The sequence below is a fragment of the Sturnira hondurensis genome, unplaced genomic scaffold (assembly GCF_014824575.4).
Source record: "Sturnira hondurensis isolate 20B ecotype Veracruz unplaced genomic scaffold, ASM1482457v3 Scaffold0001872, whole genome shotgun sequence".
Classification (NCBI taxonomy): domain Eukaryota; kingdom Metazoa; phylum Chordata; class Mammalia; order Chiroptera; family Phyllostomidae; genus Sturnira; species Sturnira hondurensis.
In genome coordinates this window covers 11928656-11953297 of record NW_028074503.1, presented here as the reverse complement: position 1 = coordinate 11953297, position 24642 = coordinate 11928656, and the positions used below count along the sequence as shown (strand labels likewise).

Sequence of the window (24642 nt, the reverse complement as noted above, 5' to 3'; positions counted from 1 at the left end):
GAAAGTAGGGAAAAGATTGTAAGTATTCTCATGTCATTTTTTATGCCAACTGACTTTCCCCCAAGTTGCTAAAAAATCTTTCAGTTTAAGGCCCTGGCTGGTGTAGCTCAGTGGATTGATCACGGGCCTGCGAACCAGACGATCGCGGTTCGATTCCCAGTAAGGACACATTCCTGGGTTGCAGGCCAGTTACCAGCAGAGGACACACGGGAGGCAACCATACACTGATATTTCTCCCCCTCTTTCCTTCCTTCCCCTCTAAAAGACAAATAAAATAAAATAAAGTCTTTAAAAATAATAATAAAGCTAAATAAATCTTTCAGTTTATACCATATTAGGATTTCAAAATTGCTAATAAAATGTTGAGAGTCTATAATAAACATGCTTTGTTGGATGTGTTATACCCTATGTGCTAGGCATGGTACTGGCTTGTAAAGTAAATTCTGTGATGATAGAGACAGTGTGGTTTATCTCCGTGTCTTTGAACTTGGTGCAGCTCCTGACATATAGAAAGCACTCATTAAATATGATTGTTGAATAAATAATTGAAGATGTCAATGATTTTATGTACATTATAACTTCATGGAAGTAATTTTAACAACTGACCTGTGATATAGAGATGATTTTTTTATTCCAAACTTACTGACTGAACCTCAGTTTTGCCATTTATGAAAATAAAGATGATTATGCTTGGTGGGATGAATGAGACTCAGAAATTAAATAGCAAAAGTGGTCAGATAGATTGCAAGTGGTTGATTACACAGTCACATCCAGGTCAATCTGACTTAGTTGCTAAACTATTAATTTATTCCACGGATGTCTAGAAACGAAGCTGCATAAGCTCCTAAACTCCTAAGCTTAGAAGCTGAGACGTTCTACACAGCCTTTAGGTGTAGACATACTATTTTGGGGAGATAGAATATGCAAATCATCCCATCTACAGAATTCTTAAATCATTTATTTTCATAAAATAACAAGATTAGTAGAAACAACCTTAATGTAAGGCCACACCTAAACTTTGACCACTGAATAATTTGCAGTCTTTATTTTGAAAGAGCTCATTCCACTCACAGTCTTGTGTAGATGTCACTATTGCTATCAGTCTGGTCTTGTCTAATACTTAATTGAGCTGTACACAAACACTAGAGTGTAGAAATCATTGTACACTAACCCTTGAATAGAATCCTATGGTTTTTATTTGTGCATTTTTGTAATTTTGAAAATCCTAAAGCACCTGGCATATACAGAAGTTCAGAGGACTCAAATATTGCTTTGTTTGTACTTTTAAGATAAAAAATTGAAATAGTTTGTTGGTGTGGTGATACGTTTTACATGCACATGTAAGGAAACACATTTACATTGTGCCAACAGCAATCACATCTGAAGTCCCCAATTAAAATGTGATTTTTTTGAACTCCAAAAGCTCCATGTGACAGTTTAGCCATCTGTTTAATGTAACAGCCACCACTGATTTGGGCATAGATAATTATTATGATAAGGATAGTGCTGGGGAAAGATCAGCTCATCCCAGTTGAGAATGACAGTTAATTAAGAAGAGATAATTAGTGAGGGGTGGTTAGCGCTGTATTATGTCCTGGGAAAGAAATAGGTATAAAATCTTCTCAATCTAGATGTAAATCATGTAGAATGTAAGATTATAGACATTTGGAATGATTACTTTGTCCAATATGTATATTAAAATATTACATATTAAAAATAGCATATTTTTCTGAGCTATATTCAACCAGAAGTATTGTTTTCATAAATTATCTTTTGAATTCTTTGCATTGAATTTTTTGTCAAAATATTTTTCTCAAGTTATTGCATGGAGCTTTTGTGTTACACGGCCACCCTTACTGCTGTGAGAGGAAATCTCCAGCCCTCGTCTCTGGTGGAATCTGTGACTACAGCCCTTAACACACTTGGCTAATTATCCACCAGGAAGACCTAAAAGCAAAGATTTTTAGAATAAGTCCTCTAAATTAGGATTTCAGTCACCTTACGAGAGGGATTTTAGAGAGATCCTAATATATTCTTTGCTTAAATGTGAAGTGGATTTTGCTCTAAATGGATTCCTCTGCAGGAACACATAGTATGTAAGAGCTCTAGCTTTGTTTAAGCTCACTGAGGCCCTATTTGTAAATTAAGAATGTGCAATTACTTACTATTGAATATTCCCAACTTATCATCAGATTTAGCTATCAACCCAGGTGTTTCCACATACATGGGTGTGTGATCTCCAGTAAGTTACAACCTCTCATAACTTCAATTTATTCCTAAAATAGGAATAACATATAAGTACTTTTCTCAAGGGTTGTTTGGAAGACTGAATTAGTAATGAATCTAAGCTTTTTGTATTAATGCCTGCACATCCTAAGCACACAATGAGTTATTAATTTTAAAATTAAATTACTGGTTTCCTACTTGGAAGAACATATTTTATTATATATATGAGTTATAATAGATTCTTTCAAAAATACACATATATTCTTTAAAAAGTAATTCAGGTTTTATTAATTCATTTTCCCCTGCTCTTTAATGAGCTTGAATCAGTTCTTGTGGTTGTAATATTTACACGCAAAGGGCTATCATTGTTGGCTTACATATTAGCTGAGCATAGTAGTTTGTCAGGATCTTTCTCTAAAATAGTTTATATTATTAATGACAAATTATGTAAAGAGAATGAGACTGTTGAGAATTGGGAGGCATGAAACCTGGCTTCAATATTTAGTTCAATTTATCCTTTGGCAAATTACTTAATCTATCAGGGTATAAATTTCTTTAAACTTATTTATTTATTTATTCAATTTTATTTTATTCTTATTCAAGTACAGTTTTCTGTTTTATATTCCCTGCCCTGCCCCCCCCCCCACAGGGCTCCACACCTCCCTCCCATTTCCGCCTACCACCTTAATTATTTTTCTACAGCCCTTTGCAGTAACTAGATTATAATCCTATAATAAACCCAGAACAACTGTATTTTCAAAATGATACTATTTAACTACTGGCAATTACTAATCATATATCTTTGCTTTCACTTTTTTTCCTATTTAACAGGAAACCATACATGATTGCTTTATCTTGAATTGATTTTTGTAAAATCTTGAACTATTGGGTTATTCAGTGACCTTTAAAAATATCTGGCTCCACTTATTCTAGCTTTCAAGGAGACCAATTGAATATATCTGGGAAAGCCCCAACTCTGTGATTTTCTCTGAAAGGAAAATTATATAAATTATCATGTATAACAACTTGTACTATTCTAGTAAAAGTTATTTTCCATTTTACTTTTTAAAAAAGCAGAATTTGAAAAGAATTGCTACTGATTTTAATTGAAGGGCTATTTTGTCTTGTCTATTCAATTTTTATACTGTTAAGGAATTTTTATGTTTATTACTCAATCAGTCTAAAAATGTTCATATTATATACTTATGTGTATACTTCCAAAATTATTCCAAATTTTGAATAGGTACCTAATAGAGAAAAATAAAGTTAATAAAGAACAGAAGTACATCTCTCTGAATTTCATGTAGCTATCAAGAATTGTTTTATTCAGATTCTCTTAATTCAGTCCCTAGAACCAGATGAAGGATCTAATATAATAGTTTATAAAGGTGTGAACACATTTTCTATCTGAACAATGCTAGTAGCTACAGTAGAAAAATACAGATTTTCCCCCTATAATGGAATCTTCTCATTCCAGTGTTCCCATAATACCTTTGCCTCAAAATATAATTCAATTGGAAAGGACATTAGTACCTAAATCCTATGTGGCTTAGATTCTAATTTTGAGCCTCGCTGTGGCCATCTTTAAATGAGACACTGGTTTTCTAGATTAATATATTTCTTATTCTAGGCTAAAGTATCTTATCCACACTCATCAAAACACAGAATGGGATCAAGGAAAAATATGAATTTTAAAATTATGTTTACATATTTATGGCAGTTGTTTTAGGTTGACCTCACTTGACCCTCCTCTCTTTCTAGCACACAGCCCTAGCTTTCTAATTTCTTTTTCAAAATTTCTGCTGCTGCATTTTCCCTTCCATCTCAGGGCCCCTCTTTTCTTTTGTAAAAATGGCGTTCAAAATATTCTAGTGCTTTATTGTCAGAGTTGTCCAGCTATCATTTCAGACATCTCACAGAGTTAGCTGGTGGAAACTGTACCCTGTTCCTTTCCCATCTATCGTCTACAGAGGTTACTTTGGGGTGGAAGCAGGAAGAAGTGCACTGAGGCAGCTATGGAAACCACTACCTGGTTCCATAGCTAGGTAGTTCCTGGTCTCTTTCTAAACTAGACAGGTTCCCATGAGGAGTATCTATGAAACCACTGAGGCCTGGATCCAGCCATTCTAGAATACTGTTTGAGACATAAAAGCCATGGTTCAATTTGCTACATTTTATAAGCCAGAGTTAGCAAAATGAATCAAGTACTGTAAAGCTATTCTCATATTCATTCATTTACCAAAAAAGGAGGCAGGTCTCTGTTAGTTCAGAGGCTTCTAATAAATGGCATCTCTACATATTTCAGATTGAGACTTTGAAGACCATAACGTAGCACACCAATGTGTCTGCTGGGTTCCCAAAGGAACTTTTATTTTATAATTTTATATTTTGCTGTCTCATCTAGTATAACTTTCATGTTATTTCTTACCGTTCATTTGCTTATCTTCATTAGAAAAATTGTTCAAGGATCAATAAATTCAGGACTGTTTTCTTTGAAAAGATAAACAAAATTTGACACACTTTAACTAAATTCATCAAAGAAAAAAGAGAGAAGACCCATATAAATAAAATCAGAAATGAAAGAGAAGTTACAACCGATATCACAGAAATACAAAGAATTGTAAGAAATTACTATGAACAATTATATGTCAAGAAATTGAACACCCTTGGTGAAATGAACAAATTTCTAAAAACATACAACCTGCCAAAACTAGATCAAGAAGAAGCAGAATGTGTGAATAGACTGATGACAAATAGTGAAATTGAAGAAATAATCCCAAAACTGCCAGTACACAAAAGCCCTGGGCCAGATGCCTTCACAGGTGAATTTTACCAAACATTTATGGAAAAACTTACTCCTTTCCTTCTCAAACTGTTCCAAAAAGTTCAAGAAGAAGGAAAACTCCCAAACTCATTTTCATGAGGCCAGTATCATTCTAATTCCAAAACAAGGTGAGGACACAACAAAGAAAGAAAACTACAGGCCAATATCTCTGATGAACGTAGATGCTAAAATCCTCAACAAAATACTGGCAATCTGGATTCAAAAATACATTAAAAAGATAGTACATCATGATCAAGTGGGATTCATCCCAGGGATGCAAGGATAGTACAATGTTTGTAAATCAATAAATGTAATATACTACATAAGCAAAATGAAGGGCAAAAGCCACATAATCATATCAATAGAATCTGAAAAAGCATTTAATAAAACCTAGCACCCATTTATGATAAAAACACTCAGCAAAGCCACATACGAGAAACCTACAGGTAACATTATACTCAATGGTCAAAAGCTAAAAGTTTTCCCGTAAACATCAGGAGCAAGATAAGAGTGTCCGTTCTCACCACTCTTATTCAACATAGCCCTAGAAGTTCTAGCCACAGTGATCAGGCAAGAAAAAGAAATAAATGCCGTCCACATTGGAAAGGAGGAAGTAAAACTGTCATTATTCCCAGATGACATGGTAGTGTACATAAAAAACCCTATGTCTTCATCAAAAAACTACTTGACATAATAAGTGAATTTGGCAAAATAGCAGATACAGTTAATATTTAGAAATCAATGGCATTTTTGTACACCAACAATGAAATATCAGAAAAGCTAGAAAATAAATCCCACTTACTACAGCAACAGAAAAATAAAGTACCTAGGAATAAATTTAACCAATGAGGTAAAATACTCATATTTGGAAAACTATAGAACACTGAAAAGAAATTAAGGAGGATACAAATAAATGGAAGCATATACCATGTTCATGGGTTGGAAGAATTAACATCATTAAAGTGTCCATACTACCCAAAGCAAGCTGTAGATTCAATGCAATTCCTATTAATATACCAATGGCATGCTTCATAGAACTAGAAAAAATATTTTAAAAATTTATATGGAACCCCAAAAGACTCTGAATAGCCTCAGCATTCTTAAGAAAGAAAAACAAAGTAAGAGGGATCACAATACCCGTTATCAAACTATACTACAAGGCAAAACAGTCTGGTACTGGCATAAGAACAGACACATAGATCAATGGAACAGAATAGAGAATCCAGAAATAAACCCAGTCTCTATGGTCAATTAATATTTTACAAAGGGGGCATGAACATACAATGGAGTAAGAATAACCTCTTTAATAAATGGTATTGGGAGAACTGGACTGGTACATGCAAAAAATTTAAACTAGGCCACCAACTTATACCATGTACCAGAATAAATTCAAAATGGATAAAAGACTTAAATATAAGTCATGACACCATAAAAGTCCTACAGAAAACATAGGCAGTAAAATTTTAGATATCCCACATAGCAATATTTGCCAATATATCTCCTAGGGCAAGGGAAATAAATGAAAAATTAAACAAGTGGGACTACATCAAACTAAAAAGTGTTTTCACAGCTAAAGAAACCATCATCAAAATGAAAAAGCAACCAACTGTATGAGAGAACTTATTTTCCAATGATACCTCAGATGAGAGTTAGATCTCCAAAATATGTGAAGAACTCATATGACTCAACACCAGGAAGACAATTAAAAAATAGGCAAAAGATCTAAATAGACACTTCTCCAAGGAGGACTTATAGAGGGCCTATAGACACTTGAAAAGATGCTCAACATCACCAGCCATCAGAGTGAGGCAAATTAAAACCACAGTGAGATATCACTTCACACCTGTCAGAATGGCCATCATTAATAAATTAAACAACAAGTGCTAGCAAGGATGAAGAGCAAAGGGAACCCTACTGCACTGTTGGTGGGAATGCAGACTGGTGTGGCCACTGTAGAAAAACAGTATGGAATTTTCTTAAACTAAAAATGGAACTACCTATCGACCCAGTGATTCTGCTGCTGGGAATATACCTAAGGATCCTAAAAAACAATTCAGGAGAACTTAAACACCCTAATGTTCATAGTGGTGCTATTTACAATAGCCAAGTGCTGGATATAGCCTAAGTACCCATCAGTAAATTAGTGGATAAAAAAACTGTGGTACATTGACATAATGGAAAACTATGCAGCAAAAAGAAAGAAGGAACTCTTACCTTTTGTGACAGTGTGGACAGAACTAGAGAATATTATGCTAAGTGAAATAAGCCAGGCAGTGAAAGACAAATACCATATGATCTCACCTGTCAGTGGAATCTAATGAACAAAATAAACTAATGTACAAAATAGAACCAGAGTCATGGAACATGGAGCAGACAGGAAGTAATGAGAGAGAAGGTGGGAGGGGGACAATCATGGAAAGAAGAGGAAGGGACTAGACAGAGAACATGTATGAATGACCCATGGACATGAACAATGGTGTGGGACTTGACTGTGGCAGTGGAGGGGGATAGGTGGAGGAGGGTAAAGAGGGAAAAGGAAGTCACCTGCAATAGGATAACAATAAAAAATGATAAACTGTTCAATATCATTAAGTACTTCATCTTTCAGTTAGATGATTTTTTTTATGTAACCATGAGAAAAGAGAATAGAAATCTTTCAGATTACCACAAACGATATGGAGAGTTGAGAACAATTTATAGTTATGAGCTTAGTTGGAGGGGTTAGTTAATTTCCATGTGGGCTACATACAAGATGGATTTTTAACATACGCTATTAATATTAACTCATAAATAAAGCATGTAGGTACACACATCTCATGTCTAAAACATAAATGTTTTTGTTATATCAGTATTGTTCTATTTCTGACTTTTTAGCTTGCATTTAAACTGAAGTACCTTGGAGGATTTTGTCATATCAATTGTCACAACTTAGACTGTAAATCTTCATAATATTTCATATTAATATTGTTTGACATGGTCTGAGTGTCTGTCAAGTTTTTCCAACTCTGTTTCAGCCCTGTCACTTGTTTTTGTTTTGTTTTGTCATATGTTATAAGAGGACTAAATAACTTCTTTTATGAGCAAAATCTGGTCAGCAGTTTTTTCGCTGCCTGTTCAAACTCCAGCTTAACGGCCCAGACTGAATACTCGTGACAATGGAGTTGGGGAATGAATGATGGATCTGTGTAGCAACTAGAGCTTTAACCTCTAACTAGCTTTCATTTTTCATCTTTGCAATTTCCATTTCCTCCTCTTATTGAAATGAGTTGAGTTGAAATAAATGGATATTCCTGCACATCCTGTGAGCTCTTCTGAGAAGAGCATTGGCCTGTGAATGATACTGTTAATAATTTTTTCATGTCTTCTCTCTCTCTCTTTTTTTCTAGTCTCGACCCATTCCTTCCCACCTTACTTCAGCAGTTGCAGAGAGTATCTTGGCTTCAGCCTGTGAGAGTGAGAGTAGAAATGCCGCCAAGAGGATGCGTCTGGATAGACAACAGGTACCGAGGAGTCTTGTGGTCTGGTGTACACCAGCTGTAGTAAATGTCGTTAATTTAGTCTGGTTTATGTAGAGGAGCAAAAGTGGTTTACTGGATTTTGAAGTTTTTGTGTCTTTATGATAAGAATTTAAATTCAAGAACTTAAACGTGAAAATGCATGTTCATGAGGTCAGTGGAGATCTAACAAGAACGAAAATGTCCAGTGGCAAAAAGAGGACCGTTGTGAAGTTTGGGAGTTATAATTCTGTTTAGCATCCTATTTGAAGGCTGATTATCCAAAGAGGAGGTTCTAAATGATCACTTATAGTTTTGTAAATTGACCTGATTAGTTATGATACTGACCTGATTGTGTTCATTTTTAATGGACATCAACTGCTCTTTAATTCCCTGTGGTCTGACTGCTAAGTGGCAGTAGGTTGTGCTCGGAATGGGAAAGGCACAACTTAATTTGAAAGATAAGAAATCCATAAGATAGGGATATAAAATAGTGAAATTTATATCCTGGACTTTGTTCTTCATTAATGAATCATTTACTATATACCCATTAAGTATCAACTTTCTGTGTCTCTTTTCTAAGATCCATGTGGTGTGGATGTATTATTTGTTCATTTTTCATTGACCTTGGTTTATCTACACTTGCTCCCTCTCCCCTTCCCATGTCTGGTTTTCTTTTTCTCTCTAGCCCTCTTAATTATTCATAAAGACCTATTTTATTACATAATTTAAATGTTACATATAAAGTATGCAATCTGACTGTTAAATTATTTTTCACAACAGATGATCCTAGTATTTACTATCTCTAATTGAGACTGGGGTGAGAAAAGAAAGGGTTAATCCAATTTTGTGTGTCCTGTGAGCCAGTAAGCTTCAAAGAAAATAGAAATATAGTAAAAATAATTTTCTGGTCCAGGTTTAGAATATTGAAAAGTTTTTTCCAGAATTGCATTATTTTAAAATCTTATGTGTTTATTATTAATATGGCATGTGGTAATTTTAATGCAAAAGATGAAGCTTTTAGTTAAATAGAAAATAGTATTAGTCTCAGATAAAATGTGTATGAAAAAGCTGGTTTGGAATTTGTTAATTCTTTGCCAACAGTATTTATTCATATATTTGTGTCTGCAGTTGAGATTTTTATCATTATTAAACTCTAAAATTTATTTTACTGAAAATGAGTTAGAGCACTATACAGGGGGAGGCAAAAATAGTTTTACAGTGTGAGTTTGCAAAAGCCAGAGTTTATTCTTGTATTATTATTTACTAATTATTGTATTATTTTATACAAACAACTGTGACCTACTTTTGCCCACCCTACCACTTAGCATAGTGATTGAGACTGCACACTGTGGAGTTAAATACACGTGGTTTTGATTCTTAGCTCTACTCCTAATCACGTGAGCTTCAGGACACTGTTTCAGTTCTCTCTGGCTCAGTTTCTTCGTAGGGAAGATAACAAGGCTAAGGGTACGAATCCTATAGGGTGGCTGCGAGAGCTCCAAGTGACAGATTTATGTTACGCACTTAGCATTTTGCCTGGCATATAGGAAGCATCAGTAAATTCAGCCTAGAAAAGAAGATTTTAACTGATGCTGTCGCATTTCTGTTGCATCGACACAAGTAAAACTTTTTTAAAAAGCGTTAATAGTACTATTTCTTACATGAGAGTTTTAAACTCGGACTAAATCTGAGAGATCATAATTCTAGACATTGGAATGGCAGGATTTAGAGATTGAGCGGGCCCTCCTGGTGGTCATCTTGCCATGTATCTATCCAATCTACACTCTAGAATATTCCTGCCTAGCTTCAGTCACATAGAGTTGTTATGGTTGATGCACGTTACATACTAACTTATGATGTGACTCTGCAATATCCCCCAAAGCTGGTCTTCCATCGGTATGCAGTCAGTTACTTAACCACTGTTGGCCTAATCTGTAAAATGGGGCTACAAATATCAAATTCATAGGTTTAGATATCTAGAAGATTTAATAAGGCACTGCATGCGAAAGCACAGCGCATTTAGTAATTTTATATATTGTTAGGGATAGATACATCATTTTCTTGAATGCCTCAAGCAGCAGGGAAATCCCACCTCCAGTACTGAAGATCCGGTATTTACTGAAACATGTGTCCACTTGCCGGACAGCTATAGTCAGTATGATGGTCTTTGAATTGAGCTCACATTTGCTTCCTAGAGCTTCAACCCATTGAAGAAAAATTGCTAGCAATGATGAGGAGGGGTGTGACTTCTCACTACTGTCTTAGGATAAGAATGGGTGGGGATCAATGGTCCTGGACCCTACTCACCATGTTAACCATTTCTTTTTCTGTGTCTTCACACACAATGGTCATTTATTGCAGGGCTTTGTCTCCCAGAATGTGGGATGTCCAATATTGCCCCCCTTCCTCATAGCAATGTTCTTTCCAGGCCCTAAAAGGGTTTAGTGGGCTTTGGAACTCATGAGAGATAGGGAAAAAACAACCAAAAATCCTATGATTTATTGGAAACCTCATAAGCACTTTGCAACATTTCTTTCATTGAGTATTTTTCACAACCCCGTAAGAGCTGGCCTTCTTATTCTTGTTTACATCTGAGGAAACTGAGGCTAAGAGAAGTGGGGTGATTTATACAAATCTGCTCAGCTGCATGAGTGAGTCAGGGTGTCAGTTCTCTTATGTGAGGCTGGTGCTTGCCATCTCTCTGCAGTCCCATACCTCTTCATTTATGTTCACCGAGGGGAAGCCCATGTTCAGGGACAACGTCTTCACACTCATCTCCTTTGTGCTTCTCCTCAGAGTTTCTGACAGTATGGTTTTCTATTGGAAAACTAACTGCTTTATTCACAAAGATTTTTGCTCTCTTTCATAATGAGCCAACCAAATTTCTCCAGAAGCAAAGGTATTTGAAAAATTATGGTTTTGTCTCAGTGTGAGCTGGAAAGAGGTTACAAACTTCCCAAAGTGCTTCCCAGGGGCTGGGTCGTGCACTGTGAACACTGGTTTAATGGGGGGCGGATTATTTTTAAACCATATTAAAGATATTTTAAAATTTCTAACCTCCTTATTTCTACTAGGAATTTTATAAATTTGACTTGGCATGCCACACAAAGGCTTCTACCAAGTGATTTTGCCCTCCCCACCACAGCATGCAGATGGGGGGCACCCTGTCCTCATTGGATCTAAGCCCTCCTTTTGCCCAAGTAGAGATAGGCAGAGTTCTTTTGGGTGTTGGCAATGAGATCATCTTTTGCTGTGAATATTCTTAACCTGACTCATAATTCGTAGAATTTGCCAGTGACTCAGAGATTCTTCCCTGGGCCCCTGCCTTTTTGTAGGTATGGAAGTTCAAAAACTGGACAGTTAAAACCTGGATTCTGTTAAGTGACACATCGTACTGCTTGCTGCCCATGATGAGCCACATCTAGGGCTATTAATGGGTATGCCCTTCTGCGTTAAAGAAGCTTGGTGAATTCATTGCAATTTATAATGCTCTCCTAGCTATGAAAATGGAAGGTGTTTTGGACATGTTAAATGCCTTATGACCTAAGTCCACCTTGCACCAGAGTCTGGAGGAAGCTTGCTGTTATGCAGCCTCAGCCCTGAAGCAAGCTGGTGGCAAGGACAGGCACCCTGGCTTCATCAGGACTCAGGTTTCACAGACCCGGGGTCAGTCTGCAATGTGTTATAGAATATATTTAGCATTGCTTTCCTGTTAACATGGAAATCTAGGATTTTTATGTTATCTAGGATATCCTTCCACACTCTGACAATTCAAAAAGATGGACAATGTCAGGCTTCACTTTTATAATTCTGTGACATAGTTCAATTTAAAAGATTGCCTTTTTTTTTGCCTTTATTATTTAGACATTCTTTCATCACTATTTCCTTAAAAACAAAGGTATCTTAATGTTCTTGTTTACAATCTATCTAAATAGAGGCAGAAAGTGAGAGAGACAACAACCAGCTACCTGCTGGTGATTTACTCATCTGTTTGCTGTTTTTGAGAGATGAAATATATTGTATCCTGGGCTCGCTGAAGTTTATGGATAATGAGAAGCTTTCTTTGGTGTCTCTTCTCCATTTGGTGCTTTCGGTCAAATCAGGGTGTAGTTCTATAGACCAGGTCACGTTAAACCAATGGACGAGAGGTTCCCCAGCAGCAATGCAGCAAATATAGCCATCGTGAAGGACAGCATAGCCCAAGTGCAGGGTGACACTGTGATGACAGGACAGATGGAAAATCAATGGTAGGGTGTGATGTGACACTTTGACTCTATTAAAAAGAACACCAGGTGAGGGGAAGGAAATGGCACGTTAGTTGCTTGTGACATAATAAAAGGTGAGGAAGCAGGAAAAAAATACTGAAAACTGATGGGTCCCTAAGTTACCAAACAAAATCACGGCTAGTAAACCAGCGTGAAACCGTGGGCCTGGGATCTGAAAATCTTCAGTCAGCCCGTGGTTCCTGCTCCTCCGTTTTCAGTAGTGGGGCTGAATTCAAGGCGACCCTGAATTCAGGGTCTCTTCGTGACTTCTCCTTTGTTGTGTTAGGATACTGAGGGGTGGGCGTGTTACTAAAAACAACATAATAGTAGGTACCAATTTTAAAATATAGCCCTCTAAGTGGAATGTCAGTTTTCATACAGACTTTTCACCCTGACATTCAAACGATGTCATAGTAACTGAGATTGAACTTGAACCTATTCCTCTGGTCTTGCAGCCACATGCCAAGCCTCTGCTCTCAGTTATCCTCAGTTTTTCTTCCACACCTACTTGTTTTCCTTTCGTACGTGCAGTATTTTGGAGAAAAATCTCTTCGAGTCTTTCAACGTGTGTTTCAGGGTAGCCCTTTTATCCAAAAAGAAAATATATACTGTATAAGAAAAACAAAGTACTGTCTATGGTGATTCTTGGAATATATTGTATTTCCTTTGTAACATGTTTAATTTTAAACTGTTGGAGATAGAATGTACTTCCCAAGTGATCTAATTGGACTAGGCTTTATTTTGCTCACTAATAGTAATACTAAGAGCAACAGCAATAGCAGAGACATTTCTGGAGTAGCACTGTGCGAGGTGTTTTACAAGCCCGTTTGGTGTAATTGGCATGACTTTTAACCAAATGGGGAGGCCGAGGCTGGGAGCTCTTGGGTCACAGCGCTGCTCAGGGTGGGCTCCCACTGTGACCTAATCCTTATACTTTTAAAAATTGTTTATTATTGCATTTTTAAAAATCTTTTCAGACAGGTTTATTTTGGATAATTTGGGAAATGAATGTACAAATAAGGAATACAATTTACTAGTAGTTCCATCCCTGATTTTATAGCATAGTTTTTCTACTTTTTCTATGCCAAAATTCCTGCTTTAAAAAAAAACAGATTAGTAACACACTGTTTCCTTCCATTTAGCTTAATGTTATGAGTATTTGCTGTATGTAATCTTATCGATTATTTTTAAAGCCACTTAATCCTTCATCATGTAGTATTGACTTTTTTGCATAATTTGCATGTGGAAAGAATGCCAATTATTTCTTAAGGGTAAACTGTGAGAATTGGGTCAAAAAACAGTACATTTGTAAAGCTCTTAATATATAGAAGGCCTGTGCCCTTAATTTTTCCCTTATTCTTACAAACATAAAGATTTTAGCTGTTTTTATAAGCATATGCTCATTAAAAGCTTGTTTTAACTTCTGAGAATCTTTTATTCTTAATCAGTAGTTCCTAATCCTCTAGAACAGCATGTCTTCTTACAATAAGCACCTTGAAATGCCCAGTTTCAGATCCTAAAATATAATTTATAGTTCATTGAAATTATCTATGCTCACAACTTTACTATGTATATAATGTCCTGATTTTAATATAAACAGTACATTCAGGGAGAGTAATATATAATGAAATACCCTGTGCTGTGGTGCAGAAATGTGGGGTACCACATCACTAGAAGACATGGTGTCCATTTAAATCAGTGAGGAAGCAACAGCTCCATCTGTTGTCTGGTGTGTGTGTGTGTGTGTGTGTCTGTGTGCGTGTGTTGTGGCAACCCACAGCATTCAGTGACACAAATTTTCCAAATGGTGAAAAAACTGTCAGTAAAGTTCCATACAGAACATAGTGCAATATTCCCTTGGTTTGCATGGTAGTGTATTCCTGATATAATGCAATATAAATTTTAAAGCATGCATAAAAACTTTATGACTGTGCCTAAAATGAAGTTAACTTTTAGACTCAGATGACTTTATATAGGTTTTCAGCTGTAAAAATATTCAGCAGGTCTTTTTAAAGTTCCCGTGGAAACAGAGACGCTTTGTCAGTGGGGAGTCTGAAGCATGTCAGAGCTTCTAGTAGGGGAGCTCCCCACCCCCTTTGTGCTGTGTCATCTGCTGTATATTTTCCAGGTGTCCCCTAGCAGTGGCAACAGTCCTTGAACAGCACGCCTGTAGACAGACTGCTCTAGGATTTGGATGCAGAAATGAGAACTACGAATTCTCAGATCAGTTCCTTGAGAGTGAACTCTTAAGTCAGTCCCTTCCTCCTGTTTGAAGAGACTGATCTGGAGCCTCTAAACACACCAATTTTCTGTAGGTCTAGCAACTCATCATATCAAATGAATTTTCTTTCCATGAGTTCCTGCTTCCTTTTACTTTTTATTAGGTTTTCTGGAGCTTCGATGTAAAAACTGCACGGCATAAAATAAAAATAGCTTCAGCAGGCCCTTTGGTTTAAATTTATTTCTTTGCAGTGATGAGGCAATTAAGTGTCAAAGGCCATATCAATTATGCCTCCAGCTAAAAAATTAAGCCACATCTGATTTCTAATTGCAGTACTATTTTTGAAGTACAATATCATACTTTGTTCTTTTTCAGCTGTTTTCAGTATCTTCTGAGATTACATTCATACTCTTTATAATTTGAAAATCACCATCAATTAAATTTCCTTGTTAGATATTTACAACAAGGATGCCACAATATGTACTACTTTGCTCCCAATAGAATGCCACAAAAATAAGGCTCTATAATCTTTAAAAATTCATGTTTTTATCATTTTAAATCACTCAGAAATATACCCTGACAACCATGGGAGGGGGTGGATCAACACTCTTCTGTTGCCGTGACGAGTGGGCACTGAAACGCCTAGAAATGTTTAAGCAAGTCATCACATTTTAAAGGAACAGGGGTTTTATTTTTCTGTATGGGAAATAGTACAAGCAGATGTTGAACCATGAATTCATGAGCACCAAGAGGTGGACAAAGTAGTAAAACTATCCAGAGAGATTTGATTACAAATTTTCTCACTATTGCAAAACTACCACCATATCTGTGAGACCATAATGGACACTGGTAGTGGTTATACTCATACTTTTAAATAATAAAAAATGGAAATATTACACGTTACATTATATTTTTAGAAACATAGAAATCTTATAAACATAAAAAGTAAGAAGAAGTAAAAATATATACCAAAATCAAATGATATATACCAAAGTCAAATATTTTACAGATATATAAAATATAACTTATTGATTATTGTAAGGCATATTCACCATTCTAATTTTAAAATTTGAGTTCATTGTATATGTTTCATATGTTTGACAAACATGGTTAAAATACTTTTACTGGAATATTTATTTGCTCTATAGCAAGGACTATTTTACTTGAATTCTGTTGCTATATTGTGAGCAAATGTATGCCCTCATAAATTTGTATACATTCAGCATTTAGCTTAATAATGTGTCTGGACTTGAACTTTTAAAAGGGACAAGTTTTAATTTTTTTCCAAGATTTTTGAACTGCTCTAGGTAGTTCCTTCTATCTACACCACAAAGGAGTAAGAGGAAAAATTAACAGGAGGAAATTAGTTCTAAATAAGCTCTAAAGTGGTTTATTTGGTAAATATTCATTATGTGGCAGGTATTTTGAGCAGTACAGAGACCGGAAAACACGGGTAGAAGAACCTTTACTGGGGATGTAGCAGGTACTGATTCACTTGGATTCACTTAGTGCTTCGTAGATACTATGTTTTCTGAATAAGAGTGAGATAAGATTGTTGGGAGAGCCAATGGAGAGTGCTCCTAATTCCTTCCTGCGATCCCAGGAGGCCTTCCCAGAGGAGGCACTATTTCAGCCAAACTTTGAAAAATGGGATCTTGAGAGATTTAAAAAAAAAGGTAGAGGATGATATTCCAGACACATGGAGCATTTCAAAGCCTGAAAGATGAATGGTTCTTATTTATTTACTTATTTATTTAAAGTCTTCACCCAAGGACAGTTTTTGATTGCTTTCAGAGAAAGAGGAAGGGAGACTTCCGCCAAGATAGAGGCATAGGTGGAAACACTGTGCCTTCTCCCACAACCAAGTTTGGATACAACAAAAGTTTTGGTGAACTACCACACACCCAGAGGCCAGAAAACCGAATTATATGGAAGTCCGACAGCTACGAACCGTTCAACGAGGACGGTAAGAGGTGGAGCCAGCAGTGGAGCTGGGTTGGGCAGGACAGACCTAGGAGCGCAGGCAGCCCAGAACTAGTCGGGGTGCGGAACAGACTGACCAAGGTCGCACACTCTCGCGCAGTGAGACGGACCACACAGGCCCCAGGGGGCAAACCCAGTGGTGGAGGGCTGACAGCGGTGGCACACCCGCGTGCCGAGGAGCGGGGCATGTGGCCCTGGTGACGGTGGTGGCTGCGGTGCTGGTGGGGGTCGAGGCGGCAGCGGGCCCCGGAGAGAAGCCATTGTCCCTCTTTGACCCCACCTCCACATACGACGTCACAACCCAGCGACTGAGCTGCCCTGCTCTGGTGAAAACCTAGGGCTCCGTTCCTGCTACTTAACAGGCACAAATAGCCCAAAGGATGGCTCAAGAAGAACTCAAAGTCCCAGAACCAATAACTCTAAGCGACCAACAGATTGCCAGGCTCTCAGAAGCCAAATTTAAAACACTATTTATCAGGATGCTCACAGAATTGGTAGAGTACAGTCACAAATTAGAGAAACATATGAAGGATAAACTAATTGAAATGAAGGGAGATGCACAGGAAACCAATAGTGATGGAAAGGAAACTGGGACTCAAATCAATGGAATGGACCAGAAGGAAGAACAAAACATCCCACCAGAAAGGAATGAAGAAATGAGAATTCAAAAAAATGAGGAGAGGCTTAGGAACCTCCAGGACATCTTTAAACGTTCCAACATCCGGATTATAGGGGTACCAGAAGGGGGAAAGAAACAGCCACGAGTGGAAAACGTATTTGAACAAATAATAAAGGAGAACTTCCCCAGTCTGGCAAAGGAAATAGACTTCCAGGAAATCCAGGAAGCTCAGAGAGTGCCAAAGAAGTTGGACCCAAGAAGGAACACACCAAGGCACATCATAATTACATTAGCCAAGACCAAAATGAAGGAGAGAATCCTAGAAGCAGCAAGGGATAAGGGGACAGTCACCTACAAAGGAGTACCCATCAGACTGTCAGCGGATTTCTCAAAAGAGACCTTACAGGCAAGAAGGGGCTGGAAAGAAGTATTCCAAGTCATGAAATCCAAAGACCTACAGCCAAGATTGCTTTATCCAGCAAAACTTTCATTTAGAATGGAAGGACAGATAAAGTGCTTCTCAGATAAGGTCAAGTTCAAGGAGTTCATCATCACCAAGCCCTTATTATATGAAATGCTAAAGGGACTTATATAAGAAAAAGAAGATGAAAAATATGAACAGTGAAAGGACAGCAAACACACAGTTATTAACAACCACACCTAAAACAAAAGCAGAACAAGAGGACAGCTAGATCAGGAGTGGAACCATAGAAATGAAGAACACGTGGAGGGTTAGAAACAGGGGGGTGGGAGGAGGAGAAGGGGGGAGAAGGGACAGAAAATAGCATAGATGATAGGTAGAAAATAGATAGGGGGGAGGGTGAGAATAGTGGGGGAAATATAGAATCTAAAGAACTTGAGACTCGTGGTTATAAACTAAGGGGGGGAGAAGGGTGGGGGAGGGAGTGTGCGGGTAGAGGGGAATGAAGGGGGGAATAGAACAACTGTAATGGTATAATCAATAAAATATATTTTTAAAAAAAGGAAAAAAAAAGAGGAAGGGAGAGACTGGGGTATGTGCCCTGACTATGAATTGAACCCGTGATCCTTGGGCCTAGGAGACAACACTCTTACCAACTGAGCCATGTTGTCCAGGGCAATGTGGAAAGTTCTTAAGTGTTAACACCAGCAACCTCCTGCGAGAGAAGCTTGGGATTCTTGGAAAGAAATGAAAGGAGAGGGGACTGGACGTGAAGATTTAAACTACATGGTGCAGGGAGTTTGATAAGCCCTGTTAAGTGATTTGAAGTGCATGCCGGTAAGGATTGGGAAGGAAGGTGACATGTCCGATTTTTAGGAAGCTTCAGAACCATGAAACCAAGGGCAAAGGTGAGGTCCTGGTTTAGCAAGGAATTACTTGCTCTACTAGCTGTTGTTTCCAATTTGCTATTTAAATGTGACAATATTCAATTTGAGCATATGCCATAAGTAATTATGAAGATTCATCTGCTATAAAATAACCATATGGTTACAGGAGACTTCTAAGTTAAAAAATGAGTGATTTGGGGAATACCTACTCTTCCTGTGACATAGCACTAGCTCAGTGAATGAAGAATGAAAAGTTTAATATTTTCTTATAACTTTGGCTTGTGTAACTGTATAAAAGACCACTATTCTTCCTATCTTAAATACCTTTTTCTATCTTTTCTTGGTGTCTCAAAACACATAATAGTTTTCATCGAACAATGGATTTTTATATTTTTTCTTAAATTGAGAGTAAGGTTGCTTCTTAATGTAAATATTTTCCTTATTAATATATCATTCTATATCTAAGCAGGGATGCACACAGCATCATTTTATTGGTCCCTTGTAGTACTGACTCCAGTAGATCGTCCAGTGGTTTCCCTCTTTTGTGGACGGGGACTCTGAAGCTGAGAAGCTATTTCTTTGGGGTGCCATGTATCTTTTTTCCCCCTTTCTGTTACTCATTCTACTTTATTATTTGATGTCCTGGTGTCATTGAGAATTCTCCTACATTTGTATATAAATAATTTTTTTAGCCTTAGGTACATCTTTAGTTTAGGGTGTTACTAATTTCAAGTGGATAAATGTCAGGATATGAGTGGGTGGTTTGAATTCAGACAGAGAAATTCAACATGTATGTGTTGATACACATCTCAGTGCCAAAGTCAGGGGAACATATGGTTTACTCGGCTGTCTGTGCAGACAGCATTTTTGTTAATATCATTTATTTCACAACCAATTATTTTTAGGCTTCACCAATAAATGAAGAATCTGACATATTTGGTTTATGCCAATAGATTCATTTTTGTAATTTATTTTCTCATAATTTGTTCATTCCTTGTTCTGTCTTTCCTCCTTAATCTAGCCACTTTAAAACCCATTAGTTACTCTGGAAAAAACAATTTTGTGTATATTGGGGAAATGTAGCCAGAGTCACAAATTTATGATAAAATTAGGTAATATAATAGCTTGACAAATGGAACTATGCTTCCTAAAGAGATTTATGGTGCTCGACATGATGCATGTCTCAGGGACCATGAGACCTGTGGCCTCCAGAAACACACTGTTGTTCTCTGTTACTGAGGGCTTTGGGAAAGCAGGGTCTCAGTGGAGCTGGGTTTTCCAGGTAGCTGAGGATTAGCCTTCTTTTAAAATGATTTTACTTTTAGTGGAAATCTTTCCAAAATATCAGTGCACCCTCCTTGCATGACAAAAGGTTTCTGCTCATAAATTTTAATGATGGATTTCTCTATTAATCCTCACTCAGTCCTGTGAAGCGCTGACATGCTTTAGCTATAGACATAGGTATTTCAGAACAGGTGGTCTTTGGAGTGTGCGCTAGAGAAAGTCCCAGAGGCAGGGCAATTTGTTTTCTTGGTAATTTACCTCTTTTATGTAATGTTGAAGGGAGTCTGACTTTCTGATACACTTGCCAGCAATGTTGATCTTTTCTAATTAATTTTGCTGAAATGGTTCAATCTCCTGTTTCTCCCCTTCACAAAGAAGCTCAATGTTCTTGGCTTTGTCCACAATATATTTTCTTAAATTTTCTTTTGCTTCAACCCAGTGGTTTCTGGATGTTTAAAAGACAAGCTGCGTTTGTTTTTATTTACATCCTGCTAGTTGGATATAAGGAGGAATGCCTTATATCCAACTGTTTTAGGAGATATAATGAGATATAATGCCTTATATCTCACTGTTTTAGGAGTTTATGCAAAGCTATTTAATAAGAGTCTTTACCTGCACTCTTCATCAAGACAAAACTGCTGCTTAGATCAAACACCAAGCCACACTTATTTACAAGTCCCTTTTCATGTTTTACTTTGAATGCAAGCAGGACCAAAAAAAGAAGTTTAAATTACACAATTACATTGAAAGTCCAGTGAGATTCCTACATTAAGATCCAATTTCCCATTAAATCACTTATGTAGTAATGTTCCATAGTTTTGGAGTTTGTTTGTTTTGTTTCATTTTTTTTGGGGGGGGGTGCTAGTTCTGGCCCTGATGCTCAAGGACACTCGAGGCACTTCCAGCACCTGGCAGGAACACTTTTTTCATCCCTCGGTCTTGTGATTAGCCTCCTGTTCCCAAATCCTCCAGAAAATCTGAGATTTAAGTTGTGGTTCCAGAAGAAAGGCAGAGAGAAAAAGTACAAAGAGGTCAGACTGTAAACTTAGGTAATAAAATAGGTAGATGTAAGTGAAAAGCTATCTCAGTCCCGGAGGCGTCGTGATTGCCGTGAAAAACAGCAGTTAGAGCTTTTCCCTTTACCAGGATCTTTCCTGTTGGTTATTTCTTCATCTTTGCTGTATGACTGCTTTCAGGTGTGGGGGCTGAAGGAGTTAGGGGAAGATAGCAGCCTTTGATTCAGGCCTTTGGGAAACAGGATGGAGAATCAGCAGCAGTGGGGTGTCTTACATGAAGTACATATACGTGGACATCTACTCAAAGTCGCTATAGTTGGGGATTGTTAGTTCACAGCTTTTCAATAGAAGAGCCTCTTTTTCAAATGATTAACATGTTTACTATGGGACCTGTTAGACTCATTTTTAAAAAACTGGAGCTACAGGGAACCTGACACACCACTTAATTCAGTAAATGTATTTTATATAAGAAACAGGCCTAGAAAAGGTTATTTTCCTTCCTTCCTTCTTTCCTTCTTTGTTTATTCTGTGATTTTTCCATGTTTCACTAGAAATAGACATCCTCCTTAAAAAGAGGAAAAAAGACCAGTATAGTACAAAGAATTTAGTTTCCCTTTTGATGTCAGGTTAATGTCCTGAGCAATGAAACTCAGAATGCTTCATAAATTTCAAATCTTAATGCTATCGTACCTTCATAATGTGCAAGAAGAATTTGGGTGCTACTTTGAATGTGGAACTCAGAAGGTCACATTAATCCAATTGCATTTTTCTATCACTTATTGTTATAGCCTATGAAGCAAGTTGGAGAAACCCAATGGAGCTGTCAAACTCTGCATGTCTTCGTATGTGTGAGGAAAAAGTTTCTTTCTGGGGGACTTTCCAGATATCCATGCAGTTTTTAAAAAAAATTCTTTAAGTAGGATCCTGTACTTGAGGTAGTCTTTTAAAAGTACAGAATATTTTCTGTAGTTCTAAAAATTATAGCATATTTTCTGTACTTTTTTACTTTAAATTGATTTCTTGAGTTACCATTTATTTCATCATTTATATTCTAAGAACAAAATTTGTTGAAACCATTTCAAATGTCCTGATTCAGCTTTAAATTTTAACTTCTTCACCATTCAAAGTATCAACTCAACTATATTTGGGAAATAAATCAGGACACATATGGGAAACATGAATATATAATTATATCAAAATGTCTGTATTGTCTTATACTTTAATGGTGACTTCACATAAATGTTTTCATGTAATCCTTTCCCCTAAACTCAATGAGGATATGCCATTACTATTATTATTTATAATGAAAAATTATACAAAGAAGAAATGTGTTCTTCATTGTTGCTTCTGTTTTCTTTCTGTATCATGACAATTTGGGGGGTTAGAGGGATGTAAATATAGGATTCTTAATCCTCTAAAAGCACCCTAACTCTTTCTACCAGTATGGCCTTGCCCAAGCTTTTTGTGGGCACCAGTCCTACTTCTGTGTTTATTTGTACACCCACCTCAAGCCATACCTGCTTTAGTAAGTGCTCCCTGTGTCAAATCTCAGCCTACAAAACCAAGTCCCTTTCCTCATGCTCTATGTAGCAACACCTACAACGTATTTTAGGACTTCTTGTAAATCCCACCTACTATTGTATTGGCCTCCAGGTGTCTTTTAGAATCTTGAGTCTACAGTTTTGTAGCACTCTGTAGGGGTCAAACAGCTTCAGCTTTTCATTTCTTTGAACCCCAAGAGATACCTAGTTATATACTAGGATTGGGGTAACTACTCAGTAAAATAGCCATATGTGGTTTCATATGGCATCGCAAAAAGTTCCATTTTAGGGAAAGAAAGAGCCTTTTAATGAGATGCCTGCTAACACAATAGAAATGCTTCCAGAGAATGGTTAAGATGTGTCTAAATAGAGCAATTTGAAATGTTGTCTGACAGCCTAGTAAACACAATTTTAGCATCAAATAGAGGAAATCACAAATACAATGTGATAAAAACCAAGGGTGTAGGTTGGGGAGGGGACAAAGAATTTCTCGACATTTTGTTCTTTGAACACTGTTGCTTTTCACTGTTCATTGCGAAAAAGGCAGCAGCTATTAGGTTTCTGACAAAGCAATTATAGCCACACACAGATGCTGGGAGCTGACCTGACTTTTGCCCCTAGAGAGTTGTCATAGCAGCAGGCTGAAGAGAGCAGCTTGTTATAAGTGTTACTGCAAGCTATGGAGGAAGAACTGCCCTCTATGCAACACATTGGAACATGAATATACAAGTATGTATATTGGTACTTACTGGTGGCCATCTTTCTCCTTTATTCAGTGCTTATCTAATTTTTAAGTACTCATTCCATCAGAAGTCCATGTTTAGAGGCAATGACAACTATGTGCTTTTGCATGATTTGCAGGGCCATTGACCATAAGTAGATACTGTGTTTCTAGGGTATTGTTCCTTGGGGAGAAGATATTTTAGTGTTACTGACAAGAGAAAGGTTGAAATGCTGTAAACTAGGTGTTGGCTTTTTCTGTCGTTGTTGTTGTATATGCTGTCTCTGTACTCAGCAAATAAATTACTTGTCCATATTTACTCTTATTCACAAATATATGCATGTTCCTACAATGTCTGTGTCTTATACACAAAGGATAGCTATTTAAAGTTATGTATAAAAAGATGTGCAGATGTGTAAATACATTATGTCCACATAAACTAGAGAGCATCTGTCAATATGTTCAAAACAGAAAGCTTTGGGATTTTTGCTGGAGTACTCACTGGTGTTCTAAAATATTACTTTTGGTTTAGCAGGCTAAATTTGATGCTAATGTGGACATATCCTCCCAAAACTTAAGTTTTATTAGCAACATTAAATTATATACTGTTATATAATCATTTTATGAACAGTTATAATTATTAATGCATGCATAATCTAAGCATTCAGATAAACTGCTGATAACCTATAATTTTTAGCAAAAATAATTTCTATTCCAATGATAAGTAAGTTGGATGATAATCTTGAATTATTTTACCTGAAACAAAAAATAGAATCTTAATACTATGTATGATCAACAGAGAACCTCTATATTCTAAATCATGACCTTAAATAAGATCTAAATATTTTCTACACTTTATAGAATCATGAAATAAGCATCAGGTAAGGATTATAAAATATTAGTACACCCACATCCATGAGGGTGTATTTTGTATTCCTTTGTTTCTCAATATGAATTTTTACCTGTAAAAGAAAAGGAAAAAATTGCACTTTTTTTCTTTTTTTTTTAGCTGATGAAATATATATATATATATATATATATATATATATATATAATGCTTCTGAGAAAGGAAAAATAGAAATATAATCAGAATAGTAATATTTTGTTTTTTTTTTTTTTTTTTTTTTTTTTTTTTTA

At 36.7% G+C, this 24642-nt stretch overlaps 1 protein-coding gene across 5 annotated transcripts in view; it reads left to right on the top strand.

Moving 5' to 3' along the window:
• NOL4 (nucleolar protein 4) overlaps positions 1-24642 on the top strand; it is a 295984-nt gene that overhangs the window by 210435 nt on the left and 60907 nt on the right. For all 5 annotated transcript variants that reach the window (XM_037032650.1, XM_037032640.1, XM_037032677.1 and 2 more), the window contains one exon: positions 8437-8550. In XM_037032650.1, the coding sequence (XP_036888545.1) occupies positions 8437-8550 (114 nt within the window). The remainder of the gene's footprint in view (positions 1-8436; positions 8551-24642) is intronic.